The sequence below is a fragment of the Poecile atricapillus genome, chromosome 11, assembly GCF_030490865.1.
Source record: "Poecile atricapillus isolate bPoeAtr1 chromosome 11, bPoeAtr1.hap1, whole genome shotgun sequence".
NCBI classification, from domain to species: Eukaryota; Metazoa; Chordata; class Aves; order Passeriformes; family Paridae; genus Poecile; species Poecile atricapillus.
In genome coordinates, this window is record NC_081259.1 from 15,451,713 (window position 1) to 15,471,006 (window position 19,294).

The following is a 19,294-nucleotide window of genomic DNA, read 5'->3' on the forward strand; positions in this document are numbered from 1 at the left end:
CTTCAGTTATTGCCCTCAAGGGGCAGCCTCTGCAATGTCCTCTCCATTTCCAATGTCCCTGACCTGGGTAACTGTGACATAGATGCTTTTCAGTGGTGCAATTCCATTGTCACCATTTCTGATGTACGCTGAAATTAGGTAAAATCAGCCCCTACAACAGGCAAGAGAAATGAAATCTTTCCCACAGGACGTGTACTTGCTCTCAATCTGAGGTTTATAGCAATGTTAGGCTGCTTGAACTACTTTGTTCCTTCTGAGGCAACAGTATTAACAGCTTGATTTCAGCAAGGTATCCAAGCTGGGTGGAGTTCTGGGGAAGAGACTCAATTTATTATTTAAATGCACTTCCTGGCAGCGGCACACAAGGTTGTGCTGAGCCAACTGCCCCCCCAGGTTTGCAGCAGCCCCTTTTCCCTATCCCTGCTTCTCCCCTGGGCTTTGGGGTCTGTCCAACAGCACCCAGAAAGCACAAACAAGAATTCAAGCAAACAGGTACTTTAGAAATAAGTTAATTTTATTGAATAGGCATTGTAGCTTCTCTCAGGTTCAAATAATGGAGAAGCCAATTCACACAGATTACAGAGCTATCAGTTACTTTGAGTAATCTTTCATAAAAGAAAGAAATTAAATACAATTCTGCTATAAAAAGTGCGACAGTTATAACTGGAAGTTTTTCAAAACAAAAGCAAGTTTTACTACCTATTGCAAAAATTGGTTTAGTGCTTTAATACTTTACAAAGTAACAATCCAACTGCTAAAAACAGCTCTTACACATCATCTTTGTCAAAGTATGGATCAGATTAAAAATGACATTTAATTTGAATGAAAACTGCATGTAGAAAAGGTTCTCAAGAACTCACATTTTTCACAACAAGAAATATTCCTTATTCTTTAACATTATTTAATGCTCCTGTTTCTTTTGAACAGTGGATTTAAACAATATGGCAGTCAGCTTAAAAATTATCAACTGTTTTCTTTTGCAGACAAAGGTGACTGCAACCAATTGTGTTCTGAAATTATAAACAGAAGGGGAAATGGGAAAAGATAAATTCATTCCTTTTTGCATGAAAATGATCAAACAAGAAACCTGAAAAGTAATTTTAGCTTTAAATATATCTCTGTAGTTTCCATTACATAGTTTATTGAAAACCTAAATCAATATATGCTAAAAGAGTATAAACTTATAGAAGGCAACAAGAAACTCAGACTCTGAAAAATGAGAAGAGTGGTAAGACTACGAAGAAGTTGAATTCTCAGCCAACCAAAATCAATGAGACTTACTTGATTCCTTATTAACATTTTCTTAAGCTCCAGCGAGAGCCAACTACTACTTCAAGTACAGATACATTTATTGTACATTTCTATGGGTTAAAAATGCTGAGTTTGCTGGGTTGTTAGATAGAGTCACATTACCAGTCCTGACATTTTAAACTTTATATAATTAGCTTTGGTTATAATTAACAGAGACTCACAGTTAATTAGTAAATAGACTTCTCTAAGCCAAGGGTGTGACATCTGTTACTTTAGTTCTTGCTGGGGAGACAAGCCACTCTATATGCAACCTGAACTGACAAAACCAAATTTTCTTTATTGGAAAATCTAGTGCAGGCTTTAAGGACAAAGAGCTTTAGAATTTGTCTAAGAAAGTAGAAGATAAAAAACCAATGTTAGCAATAGGAAAAAAGATGTACAAACAATTGGGGGAGGACATATTATACAATAGCAACAGTAGAGTTATGATGAATTAACTACACACACCTTTTGTATCTATTGTATCTAATTCTTCAGACTGTCCTTCAAGCTTTGCCCATGTCTGAGAGGCATTGGGTTTTAACAACACGAAGTTACCAAATGGCAGAAGTAAATGTAAACAGCAGTGCTACTTTCAATGGCTCATTCAACTTTTTCCATAAAAAAATGTTAGTCACAAGAATCAATGCGGGAGAACAAGGCCTCCCAAGGAGAACAAAGTCTTTCAGCCCCACAAGAGACAACGTCAAGGCATTATGAAAAGTTCAAAACAATATTTTATGTCTTAAAATTGAATGCAAAGTAAAACTCGAGATGGATTCCAAAAACAAAACAAGAGCTCTATGGAGATTTTAAAAACTGTGTCCTAGCTGATTCATGCTAAGCCTGGCACATTGCAAACACAGGAGTTAGAGACTAAGAGCAGTGGGCCTGGAAAAGACACAGAAGTAATTGCTCCTCCCCAGGGCAGAGCACAAACCTAATCTCAATCATTGGGATGGAGTTTTGTACAAAGCTGGCCTAGAACACCATGGCTGGGAACTTGCAGCTGTTCGGGTCCATGTGGCTAATTTCATCCATTGTGTAGTCTAGGCCTAAATCCTGTTTGTTCTCCTCAGCTATGGAGAGTGGGCAGAGTTGGGCACCAGGTGCATGCAAAGCTCTCCGACGGCTCTGAGGGAAAAGCATTTCTGTACCGTACACACACTGTGCATTATACAAAGACTGTATTTACAGTACTCAGAATCTTGAGCAAATAAACAATAAAACCATTAATTTTGTTAGTATTAAAAGTTTGCAAAGTTGAGAGACAACAGCACTTCCATCACGCCCACATGGCTGTGTTTCAATTCATACCTGACTGCAAAGCCCATTTGAAGGAGATGTGGGGCATTCTCTGAGCCTGTCTGCTGCTGCATCTCCTGCATATTTTAACCAAAAAGCATGGGGAAGAGGCTTTTTGTTACTCAGACCTGGAAGTAAATGGCAGCAAGGCAGTGTTCCACTTCATCTTTACTACAAAGATACTGTTCAGAATGAACTGCATCTGTGTTAAAGGCAAGAACGATCAAGACTTGCTGTTTTGGCTATGGCAGCTATGGCTCTCAGGCTCCTGATATACTGTCAGGCTTCATCAGGCAAAGGTTCTGTCCCAAGGGATTCTAATTTTACTCTGTGGCAAAGCAATTACATGGAATTTACCTAGAAAGGTGGCTTTTACCTCTCAGCAGGGGAAGTGCAATTCCAGTGTAACTCTTTGCATGTTTATATAGATTCCATATGTGAAAGAAGGAAGAATTGGATCATTAACTTACAAGTTTAGTCTGTAAACTTCCCCCTCCTTTTTCTAAAGATGATGTTTGAAAGGGGCAAAATGGAATAAATGAAATACACAATGTACATGGGAGTTAGGCACTGTTTAGTTCCAACATTGGATCATATTTTTGCAATCTCAGATGGCTCTGACACTAGAATTTGCTTTAAAAAGGGAAGAGAATTTCATTTTATTCCTCTTCCCCAACAGCAAACCTCTGCAACAAAGTAAGAGGCTCCATTCAACACAGAGATGAATGGCAAAAACATTTCTCTGTTTTCCTAGAATACAGGAAGATCTACAAAACATACAGTCTTGACAGGAAATTGGTTTTGATACATCTTAACTATTTCCCCCCTTTTTAGTATTTTGGTGCCCTGGTTACTTCACTAGCTATGATAATTTCTCTGGTTTTACTCCATCTCCTCTTTTGACTAAGGTTTCCTGATACAGTAGCGCTCATCAACAAATCACAACTTTTTAAAGGAAATTTTCTGTTAAGATTACAGGGTATTCAGATGAGTATGTCCAGAGACATACAGACTACAGCAGGCTTGAGTGTTTTACAGTCATGGTTAAATGAGGAAGTAGGACAGAGGCTGCATCCAGTTAAGTGACTCTCAGTCCCCAGAGAGTCATAATTTTAAGGCTGTTTGGAACACGGTGGCTTTTACCCACATGGCCTGTTCCACAGTGCAAATGTGCATCAGCCATTTCAATTCTCTTGGTACAGTACAGGCATTCAGGTAATGGGAGATAAACCATCGGAAAACAACAATCAGAACAGGATATTCATTTCAGAGAAATAACCCAACCAGACAAATAACAGGATCACAACACCCAAGGAAAAAATAAGGTCTTATCTCCCCACCCCAACAGTGGAATACAAGAGCCCCATTAAGAGTGCAACAGTTAAACAATTATATGGTGTTACAAGGCAAGTCTCTCAATATTCAAACAATCACTTTATGAATAAGCCAAATTATTTGCTCACACATGGAAGATCACAAAAGATAAAATGTAAATTCCATTGACTGAAAAGAAGTGCAGAGTGTTTATAAGGAAAAGATCTGAATATGTGTTGGAGTAACACTCAATTGATTTTCTGAAACCAAGAGGGAATTTTTCTTCCCACACAAAGTGATGCTCAGTACACCCTAAAACCAGTCTATTGATCAGGAGACACCCAGGTGCACGATCATCAAGCATCCAGATTTGATAATTTTGGTTGCAGTAAATACCTTATTAGTAATTCTTAAACAAACAAATCCCAACAAACTAAACCACAAAAGGTAGGGAATTTTAAAAACTACACAGACTTCTAATTTAACATATGCATTGGTTTGTGATGTTGGGTTTTTTGCACAGTTCATCAGTAATTGATATGTACAGTACAAAGAACTATGAAGAAATAAAATCTGAACACTTCAATCTGCAAGAAGCTAATGAATATTTGATACATATTAAGAGGATGTATCTGCCAATTAGGGATGAAGTTTCTATGATCTAGAGCGACTGTTTCCTCCAGATGCTAAATGATTGCATGGATTATTCAGTCTATATTTTCATTCTGAAGGAATAATAAGTAGCTGATTATTTTTTTTAAAAAAAAAGCAGATTAATCCTACTCCAATGGATTCAGGGTGTATTATGAAAGTCCCAAGTCAATCAATATCTGTGCAGAAATGTTTCATTTGGTAAGGAAAGTTTCCAGATGCATGTTTATTCAGAAGCTGCTTATAAAAGTGGCCATTGATAAGGACTGGAAGAGAAGAACTAAATAGAGAGGAACAGTGTTGTACCAAAATATATAAAGAAAAATTTAAAGCTTCTCAATTAAAAAAAATTTGTATATTCAACTCACATTAGATACAGATGTGCACAACAGACAGAGCAGTTAGAAACAAGTACATTTACAAAGCTTTCTTTTCATGGTTAATTTCTACCAGCATTTCTGAAAGTAACCTACTAAAATGATGACCCTGTTTATAATAAAGGCGCAAAATATTGCTCTGTAGCGTATTTTGAAAATAATATAAAAATAATTTCTATATTACAATTTAAACTTGGCTTGTAAAATTCCAACATAATACAGCCTTAAGTCTACAAATAGAACATACTTACAAACACCTTTGTGTTGTCTTCCTCTCATTTTTAACAATATAATATTTTAGTCATATACACTGGAAATCTATGTGCAAATTAAAATAGATATTAGTGTCTGTTATTGAAATAATTTCATTTCTATGCTATAGTTTGGTGATCCTCTGTATAAGCTGCCATTCCCTAAAACAAATACTCTTCAAATACACTGACAGAGACTTAAAATACACTAAGCTGAAAAGCCATCTACAATCAGCATCAGTTATTTTGCTTCTCTGGACTTATGTTTATCTGAGATCATTGTGGTTTCTATGAACATATGGGTTCTCACCTGTGCAAAACACTCACAGTGTTACTAAGACCTTACTCCCTTACTAGCTTGTACTTTACTTTCCTGCTCAGTTTGCAATGTTTTACATGTCAATGGAGCACCTGATTTAAGACCCCCCCACTACTGATGGGATTCTGTCCACACACTGCAAAAGACAGCAAATGAAGCCCAAAGAGGCCCAAGGCTTCTCTTTACTCCTCAGGCAGAATTCTCATCCATTGTCTCCTTGGAAGAATAAGTAGGCAGCCTGTGGGGAACAGGCACTGCCAAAGGCTCAGGCCTTGATCAAAAGCACTTGTTCTTTAACATTTGCTGAAAGTTTCTGAAGGTAGGCGGTCTCCTGGCTGTCAGGGAGACCATTCACATGGGTGAAGGTGAGCACCAGTGGAGCTGTTTCAGAACTGGGGAGGTGGAGGGCAGTATTTTGTCAGCTCTGTGCTGCTGTGCATGATTTGATATCTACACGTTCATCACCCGAGCAGATGCCCTGCACGTGCAGCCGCGTGGACACAGGTCCTGTGCGTCCTCAGCGCACTCTGGGCCACGCTCCACTGCTCACACCTCAGCTCTCAGCTCCACAAACACCACTGAACGCTCCACTTGGCCTGCTTACACTTCTTAGGACACAGGCAACACAAAACTTTTCAAGTACAGCATCTTTCTTTTACTGATGCTCCTCATGTTGCCTTTGATTTAGGAAGAAGCAACTAATTGCTAAAGAAAGCTGGGACAATACTGCCATTGCACTTATAGAACAAAAGGTTCAGCAATTGGTTTAAAATCCAAAATCTTTAGTTACTTTTGATAATCTACAAAACCTTCTTCTGAATGAGCTTCTTGTTAGCTATATGCTACAACTGATACCCACCTCTGAAAATATATTTGTAAACTCTAACAATTAGTGGTTTATTAACTCTGTATAAATCATTTAAAATGAAACTTTAATATAAAGCATGACTGAAACCCATTATGTATCACAGGTATCCTCTGTTACAAACTGACCTTTGCAGCAGAGTTTAGAACAAGGTAAAAAAAAAAATTGCATAATAGGTTTAAGCCTTTTTTAAATTAGAAAAATTGCACATTCACACTTTAAAAGAATTGCAGCTTCCGCCAACCTAAATATCTCCTGGTGATTTTGGATCCATTCTGGGAAGGTGTAGCCTACCCAGAATTTACTCTGTACTTCTGAAATCTGGACTACAGTGACAGATGTTGAATCACTATCAACAGGAGAGGGGGAAAAAAGCACACACAAATGCAAAAACGTGTGTGCGCATTGCAGCCACTCGGGCTAACAGAAGCAAGGAGTGGGATCCCTCCAAAGCAAAGCTGATTTCTCCACATCTGGGACTGTGTGGGAACACTACAGCTCTGGAGGTGTAGAGAGAACACATTAGGCACAGAGCTGGCTGGCCTGCAAACACCAATTCCAAGTGTCAGGAAAAATAACCCAAAGGAGCACTCAGAGGTTAACACACAGTACAACAGAAAAATAAATATGAAGGTAATTACCTCCAGCTAAGGAATGGCACAATGTCTTCCAGTACTGGTGAATGCAACCCACAAGCAGTTGGGAATTCTCTCTAAAAAAATAGGTAGAAAGTTTTCTTCTATAGCTACAGTCTTATTTTAATGGAACACTTCAGGAGGGGACACACTTTCTGCATGTTTGGTCTGATTAATGACAGCAATGGCACAGCTGCCACAAATAGCCCAGAAATAGAAAGAATGTTTGAAGAGAATTCTAAATGAAAACAGTAATTAGACAATTATTCAAAGATATGCCAACAAAAAGATTCTAAGGAAATAGGCACAACTAAAAAGGGTTCTGTCAGTATTTCATACAACAGGTATTTTAAAGTGAGGAATCCTGTATAGGTAAATATTTATGGCAATATCTGAGTGTCCCGAGGATGATAATGAACACTCAGGTTTGGGATCCTATACAGACAAGGCAAATTAATTTTTCAAAATAATCTAATGCACAAGTACAATGTACTCAATAATTCAGAACAGAGTAATTTACCTAAATGCTGACCAACTGTAAACCTCTTTCTTTTATGAGAAGATCTTAAAACATACTATGGAAACAAATCCTATGAAAATGGGAAACAGCAAAATCTCACAGTAATTACTTATTTTTACATATGTACTGCTTTCTTCCTCATTTGGAAAGGATGTAACTCACTTAAATGCAAGGGCTTGTGTGGTTTGATGCTAATGCAATATTTCTTAAGCACAACTTTACACAGAAATGATTCTTAGAGAATCACACACTACTGCTACTCTAATGCCCTAAGAATTCTTAAATATTTCAGTTTTTTCTTGAAGTTTTATCCTGCCAGTTTTCTCAGTCTCAGCAGCAAATACAATCAAGTATAATATTTCATTTCTTTTAACATGGTCTGGCTCACTTTAGCACTATTTGCAATCCCAGTTTTCTTTGACAATTAGAACTTAAATGTAATAATCACAACAGCAAAGCCAAACAGGACACTGCTTACCAGTGTATGCAACAGGAAACACGGGATTTGGAAGGTGCTTACCTTAAGGACAGAAGTCACACCGAGCTCTAACAAATACCAACATTTCCCTTCCATGAAGGAATGCAAGTTCAGTAAGGTTCAGTGTATGCTCAGTATACAGCAAGGAATACGAAGTACAGGTCTGGATTCATGGAACAGCTAACATGGCAAAGACCCTAACTTTATAAATGACCAAGGGACTTATTTTGAAACCTCTCATTTAGCAGAAAATCTAAAAATATGGAAAATTTTAAGTATGTGCTCAGTTCTACCAATTCTGGAAAAAACTCACGTGCTTTTTCCGAAAGCCAGGACATGGCAGCGGAAGTTTGTGCATCTTGTTTCACAGGGGACTTTAGGCTTGGTTTCAGGGTCAGTCAGGATTAACTGTATGCAACGGTGCCGCCCATGTCAAGAATTAAAATTGGGCTGCAGCAGGAAAATAATCAGAAACCAAGACTCTTTGGCAAAGAATCTTTCCTGTGTGGGCCAGAAAAATGTTATTCCCTAATGAGGAAGGCAGAACTCCCGGTCTGCACCTTGAGGTGGCAGTCAGCAGCCCTGAAGGTAGCACTTCACCTGTTATGCAAAATTAGCTCTTAAAATGAGCCTCTGTTTTCAAGGGTAACAACACCAAAGAGCTCCTGTTACTGCACTCTGGCAGCTGATGGTGGCAGGGTGCAAACCCCCTGCTGTATCCCAGAAAACCTCCTCGTGTCATCCATCTACTTCAGCAGTATCTGCGGTGTCTGCTTTGCAGAAATGCTTCTGTGAGCAAAGTTTTATTTTCAAAAGTATTGCAAACACTTACGTAAATATTTGGATCTCAGACTTGTGCAAATCTGTGCTAGGAGCTGCCATTCCTGCTGGAGGCATTTTCCAGCCATCTGGGAGCCTCCTGGGGAGGAGATGACTCACTCTAGGAGAAGACTTGAAATGAGGTGGAGCCAACAGTCTTCAAGAAAGGCTCAAGTAGTTACATTTGCAATAATTATCACTCAATAATGTTCAGAAGGAATAAGTAAATAATGATTAGTTTTTTGCACTAGCTAAAGGAATAAATTGATGGATTACATTGGCTTTGGCAAGCAGTTTGAGTCTAAAATGATCCTACATTTCCTAGCTGGTCATCAAATTTTCCATATCTAATAATTTTTTTAAATCTTTATTTTATTGTAATATTTCTCTGCATTTTAACATCAACAAAAATTCTTCTGAAATTCAGGTGTGCAAAACTATACTGTGGGGGGGCTTGGGGACATGGAGTCATATTGAATTTTCTTATAAAACCTGTTTAAAAACTCAGTGCAAATAAAAGTGGCTCAAACCTACTTTTTTTTTTTAAATGAAAATTTAGAAATAATTGGTAAGAACTTAAAATTAGGATGAGCTACAGCCCTCATGAATTCAGACCTTTCACTCCCATTTTTCCAGAATCATTCAATTCCAGACTGAAATATACAAATGTTAGTAGCAATGCAATATGCTGCCATGTTAAAAATATGCAGTATGCAAAAATCACTACCCTCCTGAAAAAAAAGACTATGAAAAATTTAGGTTTTACTGAGGAAAAAATATTCTCAATAATAGCTATATCATTTCAAATGTCTGCAAGGCAGATACTACCCTACTACAACACCACATCTTCACTAGTATGACTTTCACCTAGCATTCTACTACCTGAGTGATGTCAGTGTAAATTCAGGCACCATTAGTAAATTTTTGACCAAACATATACACAGCACTGACAAAGGAGTAAACAACCCTTCAGCTTACCAGTATATGTAAAAAAGACACTGACAAAAATGGAAAATAATATATTTTTTTATGATAACTTATTCCTATTATTTCCTCAATGCCCTGGAAAAGCGAAGAGCTAGACACTATTTACTCATCAATCCTTTATTCTTTTTTTAAGGATTCATTTTACTGCAATCCAACACTGTTTACTTTGTAAGTAAGAAAATGGTAAAACTAAGTAGTCATGGAAGAATCCTCAATGCCTGTGTCCCTTGCTGTCCCTCTCCCTGCGCTTTAACTCCTCTTTGTAGCAGTAGGAACAGTAATTTTCAGTCTCAGGACGACCATAAAAGGAACAGTTCTCCTTCTTACAGCGGTTCTGCTGGATGGAATATATTGGGCAAACTGTGCTTCTGCCTTGGTTTTTGTCATTGTTCAGCCAGGTCTGAGGAGCATCCTCATCAGCGTACTCTAAGCAGTCTCTGATGTCCCCGGTGTTGAAGCCGTTCGTGTAGGTCTGGGACTTGTGTTCGGCCGGCCTGGCGTAGCTCAGCGACTCCACCGTGTTCACCGTGCGCATCCCGGGCAGGCGCGCGGGGCTGTAGCTCTGCGAGGACAGGGATCTGTTCTGCTGGGGGTAGGTGGCACAGGTTTTCAGGGTGCCAACCACTGGCTTGTAGGTATCGTCCTGGAAGCTCGATGGCTTGGAGTTGACGTCATGCAAATGGATGACACTTTGCCTTTGAACGGGGGGAGTATGGCTATAGTGGGCAGACACAGGGATGGGGCCGCTTCTCTTGGCACCGTTGCTGGGTGAAGAAAAGGAGCCGGGAGTGGGACTAGTGCGGTCTTTAAATTTTAAAACCAGTTGAGTTGTATGGCTTTGAGGCAAGACGGGTGATGCCCTATCCTGAGGAGATGGTTCTAATTTTTCTTTTGAAAATGCTTCTGGCTCCAGTTTCCTACCAGAGGAGCCATTCAGCGCAGCCTTTTTCTCAGCTTCCTTCCTTTTCTGCTCCTGTTCTGCATTGAAGCGCTCCTGGGCACTGGTCAGGTAATAGCCGATCATCTCCTCGTGGAACTGATGCCTGTGACTGGTCAAGAGAAGGCCAGCAAAAATAAACTTTCGTTCACCCTGCATGGCAGCTCTCAAAATATTTAGGCTGAGTTTCACGTCTGTGCTGTATTTCCATGGGTCAGCCTGCTTGTCAGAGAAAGGTTTAGTGTTCACCTTTTCAGTGGGGGAGCTGCTGGCTCTGTCAGTCGGAGATGGAGTGGTCTTTTCAGAGGGAGATGTGCTTGCAGACTGTCCAGATTCCTCTTTGCTCCCTTTGCGAGACTTGGACTTCTTCTCTTTGACCTTCTCTACTGTGTCACCGTTTTTCCCATTCCCTGAATTGGCTCTGCTCATCTTCCCGTGCACCAGACCTCCAAGACCACCCATGTTCTTTTTCAGTTTAATTCCCAGGGTTTTACTGAGGCTTCCTATTTTATTGGCAACTGAATCCGTCCTGGTTTTGTCTTTATCTTTCCTTTGTTTGTCCTTTTCTTTTTCTTTACCGTTTTTGCCGTTATTGCCATTGGAATTACTACAGATGGAATCTCGGTCTGAGTCCATTGAGTCAGCCAGAGACTGCACGTCTTCTCCAGCGGAAGCTGTAGGGGATTCTGGTTGAGCCAAAGGGGCCTGCTATGGAAAAGGAATTATAATTAGATACAGCCAAATCCGTTTTATACAGGAACTGATGCAAAAATACCCACCCCAAATTCAGTGTGGATTTTGACACTGATTTTAAATACACTTTTTAATTTATGCACTGACATTTTTGACTGATTTCATCACTAAATAAAGCTTCTCTGGCTTTTTCTGGCTGTGCTTACTACGTATTTTGCTTGTTCCTACAGTAGCTTCTGGCTCATTTCAGGCACATTTGTAGAATAGAGGTCATCACTCAGAGGCTCTGGGGAAGTCGGTGCCTGAGTCATGGGGGAAGCGAGTCCCCTCCTGCCCCAGTGAGCCAGGACAGGGTGCAGGCTCTCCCTCAGCCTGTGGGAAAGGAGCTGGGGAGGATGCAATGGAAGGGGAATGAGCTGCTGCTGAAAGCTCTGAGAGGGATACAGCACACAAACCTGTGTGCAGCAGCAGCATTTCAAAATTGATTATATTCAAAACCCAGCTTTATTTAAATTGACCTTTTTATTTATTTAGGTCTCTGGTGAATGAAAATCAAACGTACCATGCACCAGAGCTAAACATCTCATCTGAAATATCAGACATTAAATTCAAGCAAGTAGGCTGAGGAATTCAATGATGTGTATTCATGTTTATTGGAAAGGCAATGCAGACAAAACTGGTCACAAGTCTGAGGTCCACTTTATATTTTAGGTAACATGATAAAACACATTCCTTGAAAATACAGTAACGTGGATCCTAGGGTACTTTAAAACGGGACTCTGTTCATGTACTCCTGCAGAACAGCCTTGCTTTCAGGCACCTTGAAGCTAAAATCTGCAAGAGAGAAATCTGAAACGCTCAACTGACTGCAAGGACATGGGGAGGGGTAAGCTCTGCACATTTATATACCTCTGATATAGAAATACTGTCTCTGTCCTCGGGTACTTCCATGTCCTCTCTCCCAGGAGGCGCTGAGCACCCCAACACCCAGCTGGGAGCAGAGGTGCTATTCCCACTGAGCAGAGGGGAAAGTGCCACAGTGACCTGACCATGCTCATGCAGCAAATGTGAGCAAGGAGAGGTAGCCCATGTTCCACAAGGGCTCACCACTTACAATTGCAGGATCATTTTGATTCTCCTTTTTCTGATGTGGTAGCTACTGCTGTAGAAACTGTAGGAAAACGGAGTTTTCCCCTCTTGCAGATTGTTAAAATACCTTCTCCTTTTGTGCTCTGTTTCTCTGTTCAAACCCCATCTGTGTAGGCTGTCTAAAATCACCTCCATCCTCTCCTAGCAACCTTTTGCCTCCGGCCCAACCCCTCCACATCTATTCAATGCAATTTGCAGAGAAATTTGTAGCTGACTCAGTGCCAGCTGGACATGGTTCTAAAACAGCTCTCTGGAAGAGGCAGACTCCAGTTTGGTGCCAGTCTGTGGCCTTTCATCAGCCACTCTAAACTGGGAGCTGTCCACAGGTGCCAATGCACCCTCAGAAAGAAACTGGTGACCTAACAGTGGCATCAGGAGAGCAAGACAAAGTTCTGAGAAAATAATGATGAGAAAAGGTTTCTTTAAATTACACAAACAGATGAATTATATAAGAGAAAAATTAATAGGCTAGAAGGCATGTTTCAGCAAAAAATATACAAGCAACAGTGTTATTAAAACAAATAATCAGAAGAAACTGTAAGCCTGATTGGCACCAGTGAACCATGAGTGACTGTCCCTGATGCCAGGACACCAAGGTGTTTGCAGGCAGCTTATTCTACTGTTCCTTGTATCTCCCACGCTGTGGGACCAAGGGGGAAGTTTACCTTACCCGTGTCTCAGATGGGATGCGGATCCAGGTTACATTCATGTAGCTGTGCAGAAGATTAAGCTTTGCCTCAAGAGACAGAATCAAACTAAAGATAAAAAAAAAGGGAAACAATCAGTGAAAAAGCCTGAAAGAAAGCAATAGTTCATAACAGGGAGAGATGTAACAGCAGCCTGATTGTGATTGTCAGCTAAAGACCCCCCCATGTCTTCTGCCATGTAAGCAGAGCTCATGAACTAAGTCCTTGCTGTTAACAGTTCTCCCAGCTACAGCTCAAGACATTTTACTGCTTAACACCAAAGTTACAGAAAGGTCTTACTTGGCCAGTCTGGTGTTATCATTGTCATCTTTTCCCCACTCCCAGTCTTTCCCAGGATCGACCGCAAAGTGCAAAGGCAGTAACTTGTGTTCAGAGTCAGTCAGTGGGATCACCGCTGAAGCAGAGAAGAAACAAGGATTGGGGTGGGGGGAACAAAAATGACAAAAAGAAGAAAAGACTCAGCTGTGAAAAGCAGAACCCCTGCTTCAAGAAGGGCAGAATTTATGCTGCAGAATATGCCTCATCCAGAGCAGTAGCAATGATTTATACTGGGCTCCATTTGTCTGTTTTCATGTTTGTGCAATGAAAGAGAAGAGGGAGAGGTTAACACACTGATTGCTCCTGGAGTGAACGACAGTCACCTGTGGAGGAGGGGAGACCTCTGGAGAGAACCACACGGCCTGTGCTGCACTGTACAATCAACATTTCCTGGAGACAAAGCCATTAGAAGAGCAGAAAGCAATAAAATGCTGCAATATTCCTGCCTATCTCTCAGAATCGGAGATTCACATGTTTGTAAATTATTTTGTCTTTCTAGTTTAGTACCTTTATACTGTCAAAGAAATAAAAATATATTGATATCAGCACTAAGAAACCAAGCAAACGGCAGTTACAATGATTTGGATTCAAACTGAATTAACATAATTGCAGAGCAGAGATCAACATATATATGGGCTAAGAGGTCAGTTTGAGGCCTCTGAGTGAGTGCAGTGCAAAGGCCATTATTGTTCTTACAACTCAGCACTGCTGCCCAGCCGTTTTGCTCTTCTGCTCTTTCCCCTCTTTGCTCAGGCTCTGCCCTAATGACTCTGCCTCTTAATGACTGCTTTATACTCATCATGCAGGGACCACAGTCAGATATCACTGAGAGTCTATCATTCATCACCAGCAAGAGACTAAGAAATGAAGCGATGCCAGTTTTAATTAAAGCCGCTGATTTGCTTCCATTTGATTAGGAAAGCAAGTAAAAGCTGTTGAGGGCCTGGGTAGGATCCTCAGCATGGTGCAGGTCACTGCTGCTCCTCTGAAAGCCGATCAAGGCGTTTACCTTTCTGCACTAGAACCCTTCAGGACTTGCCGTGGGTATTCATTCCAGACAATCCAAGAGCAAAGAAACCTAGAGAAGCCATCCAAACACCGCAGCGCTCATTTATTGAAACCTGACCGCACTAGGGGTTCCATGCTGTTTGTAACCCTTTCTGCGGTCCAGCAGACACTCGCTGTCAGAGCGGAGGTGCAGCGCTTCGCTCCCACACTGTTCCCTGCCTCCGGCAGCCGCTCCCGGGGCCGCGCACGGAGCCGCTCCCGGGGCCGCGCACGGAGCCGCTCCCGGGGCCGCGCACGGGGCCGCGCACGGAGCCGCTCCCGGCGCTGCCCAGAAAGGCCCAAAGCGGCCCAAAGCCCGCGGGGGCCGCCCCCTGCCGGCCGCGCCGGGCAGCGCCGCGCTCCGCCCCGCAAACGGACACAACACTGCCCGGCACGGCTGGAGCTCCCCGGGGAAACTCCGGCCGCAAGGGCAGGGAGCTCACAACTGCAGATCAGAATACACTGCAAAGCAGCGTCCTGAGGCACTGGAACATCACAAATGTACAGCAGGTGCGACAGACCAATACACTTCTAACACTCCCCGGTGTAATATGAAGCCTTACCCTAATGCATTCAATGACATTATTGCAACAGAGGCTGGAACACCTGAGGAAACAACTGAATGTGTATCACAAGGAAAACGCATATTCTGCCAATTAACTGAGTTACCTGGACTGACATCTGACCTGGCAGTGCAACACCTCAACCATGTAGAAGAAGAAGAAAACTTAGGAAAGAGTAATGCTGTAAGTTTACAACACAGCAGTTCCCTTCTGGTAGCACCTGGTTTTACAGGTACAGCCAGGTAAAGAACTGTGAATGTAATCCTAGGACAGGTGTTGATGGAAAGCTTGGAGCAAAGAACCGCCAGAGAGTTGAGGCAGTCTCTTTTTGGGATAGAAACTTCAAAAAGTAAATGTAACTTTCTTCTATATGGGCAGCTTGAAACTAGCTGGTTTCCACATAGTTAAAGAAATACTTTTTTATAAACAAATTTTAAAAGAATTCTTTTTAAAGCTTGCTATTTCTACGGATACTGAAAATACCTATTAAAAATGCTTAGCAGTACTCCATTTTATTAAAATACAAAGTTAAGTACAAAACAAAGCTTAGAGCTGATTGTCTATAGCATGCCACTGTTGTCTTAACTCCTGTACACATTCTGAGTGTCAGAAATGTGTTCAATGAGTTGAGTGCTGACTGGATCCCCATTCTAAGATATAGTCCAGACTGATGTGAAGCATTGCTGTTTTCATGGAATACAAGTCTGCTGAAGTAAGGGACTTTGAAAATTCTGTCTTCAGTGCAAAAGATTGCCTCTCTCAGGGAACTTTATTTGATAGCTGGGACTTAATCTAAGATTTACACAAGTTCCTGACAGAAAAGTATTTTTACATCACAACTGCAAGCAGGGTCCATCCCATTAATTTCTAAAGCAAACCCCACAGACTGCAGCACCTCCCTGACACCCAGCAGGGTCTGCAGCTTTGGTTGGTGTCGGTCTCACTTGGCTGTGGCTCTCTAGGTGGAACTGCACTACTCCAAGCAGTCTACCAGCCCTAATTCCAGCAGATGGGGTAAGTGACAAGCAACAGCTGCTGCTTGGTCCATGGCAGTTTGAGACACACAGTGAGGACTCTGTTGCCATTCCCTAGCTGGATGTGCTGCCTTCTGTGCTGTGAAGGAAGTCACAGAACTTCCCAGCTCTCATCCTCACGCCGTAAGTCCCACTATTCATCTAAAAAGATCAACACTTGAACTCTTTCTGAACATGCCACTACAATAAAATAGTGACACAGAGACCGACATGGTGCTGTTCAAGAGCACTGCCACACCTCTCACAGCGGTGCTCAGACTGAGCACGGCAGTGTGGAAAACACCAATGCCAAGGAAGCAATCTCAGGGACAGTTGAGACCTAGTGACTGTTTTCCATAAATAAAGACAGAAAACATCTGTATCAGTAGACACTGCATTAATATAAAAGTATTTACCCATTTTTAATCAGACACTGGACTTCAAAACAAGAGGGCCCCTGGCACCCATCAGAATGCCAGGGGCTTTGTGCTGTGTGTAAAAAGTGTCAAAATGTGTTTTAAATCCTCTCCAGACAAGGGGATATTAGCAGGTTTTCTCTTTATATCTATTTATAGTAGTGTTTCAAATGATCTGATACAAGACTCTGTGCCAAAGCAGAACCTGAGGCATTCACATCAGTGTTTATTTGACCACAGATATTTCTCAAATACAGACATACTGTCTCCTCCACTAGAGAGCTCAGCAGCTGCTTAAACACGTGTGTATGTCCCTGCAATAGCTCACCTTCAGATGCTGCTTCTGACACTTAAGTTAGAGCATCAATACTACAAGTTATGAATGGCCTGGCTCTCCAGGATGCTGCTTCTAACAAAGTGCTGCTCTAAGCTGCATTCTGATAGCCCAAAATCTGCCCATGTGCTGAGGCCCCTGTGCCATTGCTGCTGACACTGTGGCTCTCCCTTGCCATGTGCCAAAGCTGCTCTGCTGACAAGATGCAAATCCCAGGCACTGCTGTGGTTGCTGCTGGACTGCTGCAGTCTCCAACAGCAACCAGCTTGGCAGCTACAGCATTCCCTTCATCCCAGAATAAATGCCAAATGCTCTCTGCTGCTCTACACAACTGAAGCCTGTGAATTCAAGGCCCTGAAGTAAGAGAGGTACAATCAGGTCACACAAAACAAACACCACTTTGATTCACCGACCCTTGTAATTAACCTGGATGAACTTACACATGAAAGTCAGTATTCAATGTTTCTTATGCTGTGCTGGATATGTGGTAGGGGTTTCTCTCCAGCACCTTTCCTGTGGGAATACAAGGTGTAGGAAGATCCTACAGAAAGGCAGTTGCTAACCTCGAGAAGGATATTTAACATTATTATAACATTATTGCTCTTTTAAGACCTAGGGTACTGAAGGCAGATAGATGTGCCTGAAATAAATGAAGTTCCTGTCACTCTGCTGATATTATTCCAGTTGTCAGAAAGGAAGAAATGGACTGTGCCATTGTCTTGTGATTAGACCACTCAGATTCCTGAACATGCAGCAATAAAATTTACTCAGTATTGTTTCCTTTCTGATAGATAAATACACCTACAGGTAAAATACTTTGTACACTGTATTCAATATATATGCCAGTGTTGCTGTGTTTAAAGCATACCTTGTTCTCTCTGTTGGTCTTTTTGTTCCATGGAGACAAGAGCAGAGAAATGGGCCTGATCATAGGCCAGCACAAGAGGTGAGCAATGGCATCTGTTTGGCAGAACTTCAAGTGGCAAATAAATTCCTCCAAACGGTATTGGTGCAAATGCTGGAGAGAAAAGGGAGATTTTTGCAATTATATGAAAGAACAGACAAGAGTTGTATAAACAATTGTGCTGCAGTGTCTTCAGAGCTCCAGGACAGCAGCTTAAAGTGGGGTTATCAATGCAGGAAAGAGTCTCAACAACAAGTAAAATTTCATTATAAAAATATCAGGAAATGTATGAAGAACCATGAGGAAAACCTGCTCTTACATAATTTTCCTTGCTCTAATTGTTTCTTAGTAAAGATATTATAGTCTTATAACAAAATCCTGATGACTCTCATGCATGTAAGCAGAGTTGTACCTTCCTGTAATTCTTCTAGGCAGAATTATTTTCTAACAATCACCAGTAAATACACTGTCAGGTCTTTTGGTAACATGCTCTGCTTGTGCCTTCCATTAACAGATTTCTATAAGAAACATTACAAACATGTTTGTAGTCTACCCATTTCATCACACACATTGTATATATCTGAATGCATATACATATGTATGTATGATAAAGTTAAGGAAAGACTCCAAAAAATCCTACAACTAGAATTTGAATGGGATGCTCCACCTCGAGGGGCAAAAATTTCTTTTGGAAGATTCTACACTTGTTTATATACATAATTTTGGGAAACAGCAAGTTTGTGCAGGAAAATTCTATCAATGTTTTTGCTTCCAACCAATTATTTTTCCTTTTGCTATAAAAACATGAGACTTTATTGCTGAAATATTTGCAAGATCAGTTCCCCTCATGAACCCCTCATTCTGGCTGTGACCAATGACTGCACTGTCTTTCAGGTATGTTTTTCAGTAACCTACAGAATAATGTACAACCATTACCTGTAGTTCATCATCTGCAATGGAAACTGAAATTATGCCGTATTTTCCTGGGGAAGTAAATTTCTGTAAACTCCATCAACACCTGCTTAACATCCTCCTTTAATCAGACAAACATCCCCCTTTAATTAATACCCTATCATGAATTAGAATTCTGTTTGTTCATGGTAGGAAGTGAGAAGAATTTAATGCTCTGAGTTCTGCTCAGAGTGTCCAGCTAGCTCCACATACAGATCTAACATTTGTGTGCTCATATGTGCAAACTGAGTAAAACTGTGGAAACTTTTGAGTGAGAAGCTGCAAAGGAGTCATTAAAAACAAAAATCCAAGATACACACATTTAAAATTCAATTTTTCAAAGTCAGATTAGATTGGTTTCTTCAGAGTTTTAAGGGGCACCTAAATAACATGGCAAAATTAGAGCTTTATTCATTTAGACCAGTCAGAAATGTATTCTGTAATTTGGTGG

General features: G+C 41.0%; 1 protein-coding gene across 4 annotated transcripts in view; it reads right to left on the bottom strand.

Moving 5' to 3' along the window:
- Positions 1-523: 523 nt before the first annotated feature.
- Positions 524-19,294, bottom strand: part of OTUD7A (OTU deubiquitinase 7A) — a 107,661-nt gene continuing 88,890 nt past the window's right edge. For 3 of the 4 annotated variants that reach the window (XM_058846837.1, XM_058846838.1, XM_058846836.1), the window contains 4 exons: positions 17,857-18,006; positions 13,577-13,691; positions 13,261-13,345; positions 524-11,456 (listed from right to left, as the gene is read on the bottom strand). In XM_058846837.1, the coding sequence (XP_058702820.1) occupies positions 10,023-11,456; positions 13,261-13,345; positions 13,577-13,691; positions 17,857-18,006 (1,784 nt within the window). In that variant the 3' untranslated portion in view covers positions 524-10,022. The remainder of the gene's footprint in view (positions 11,457-13,260; positions 13,346-13,576; positions 13,692-17,856; positions 18,007-19,294) is intronic. The other variant, XM_058846839.1, reaches the window with a different exon arrangement.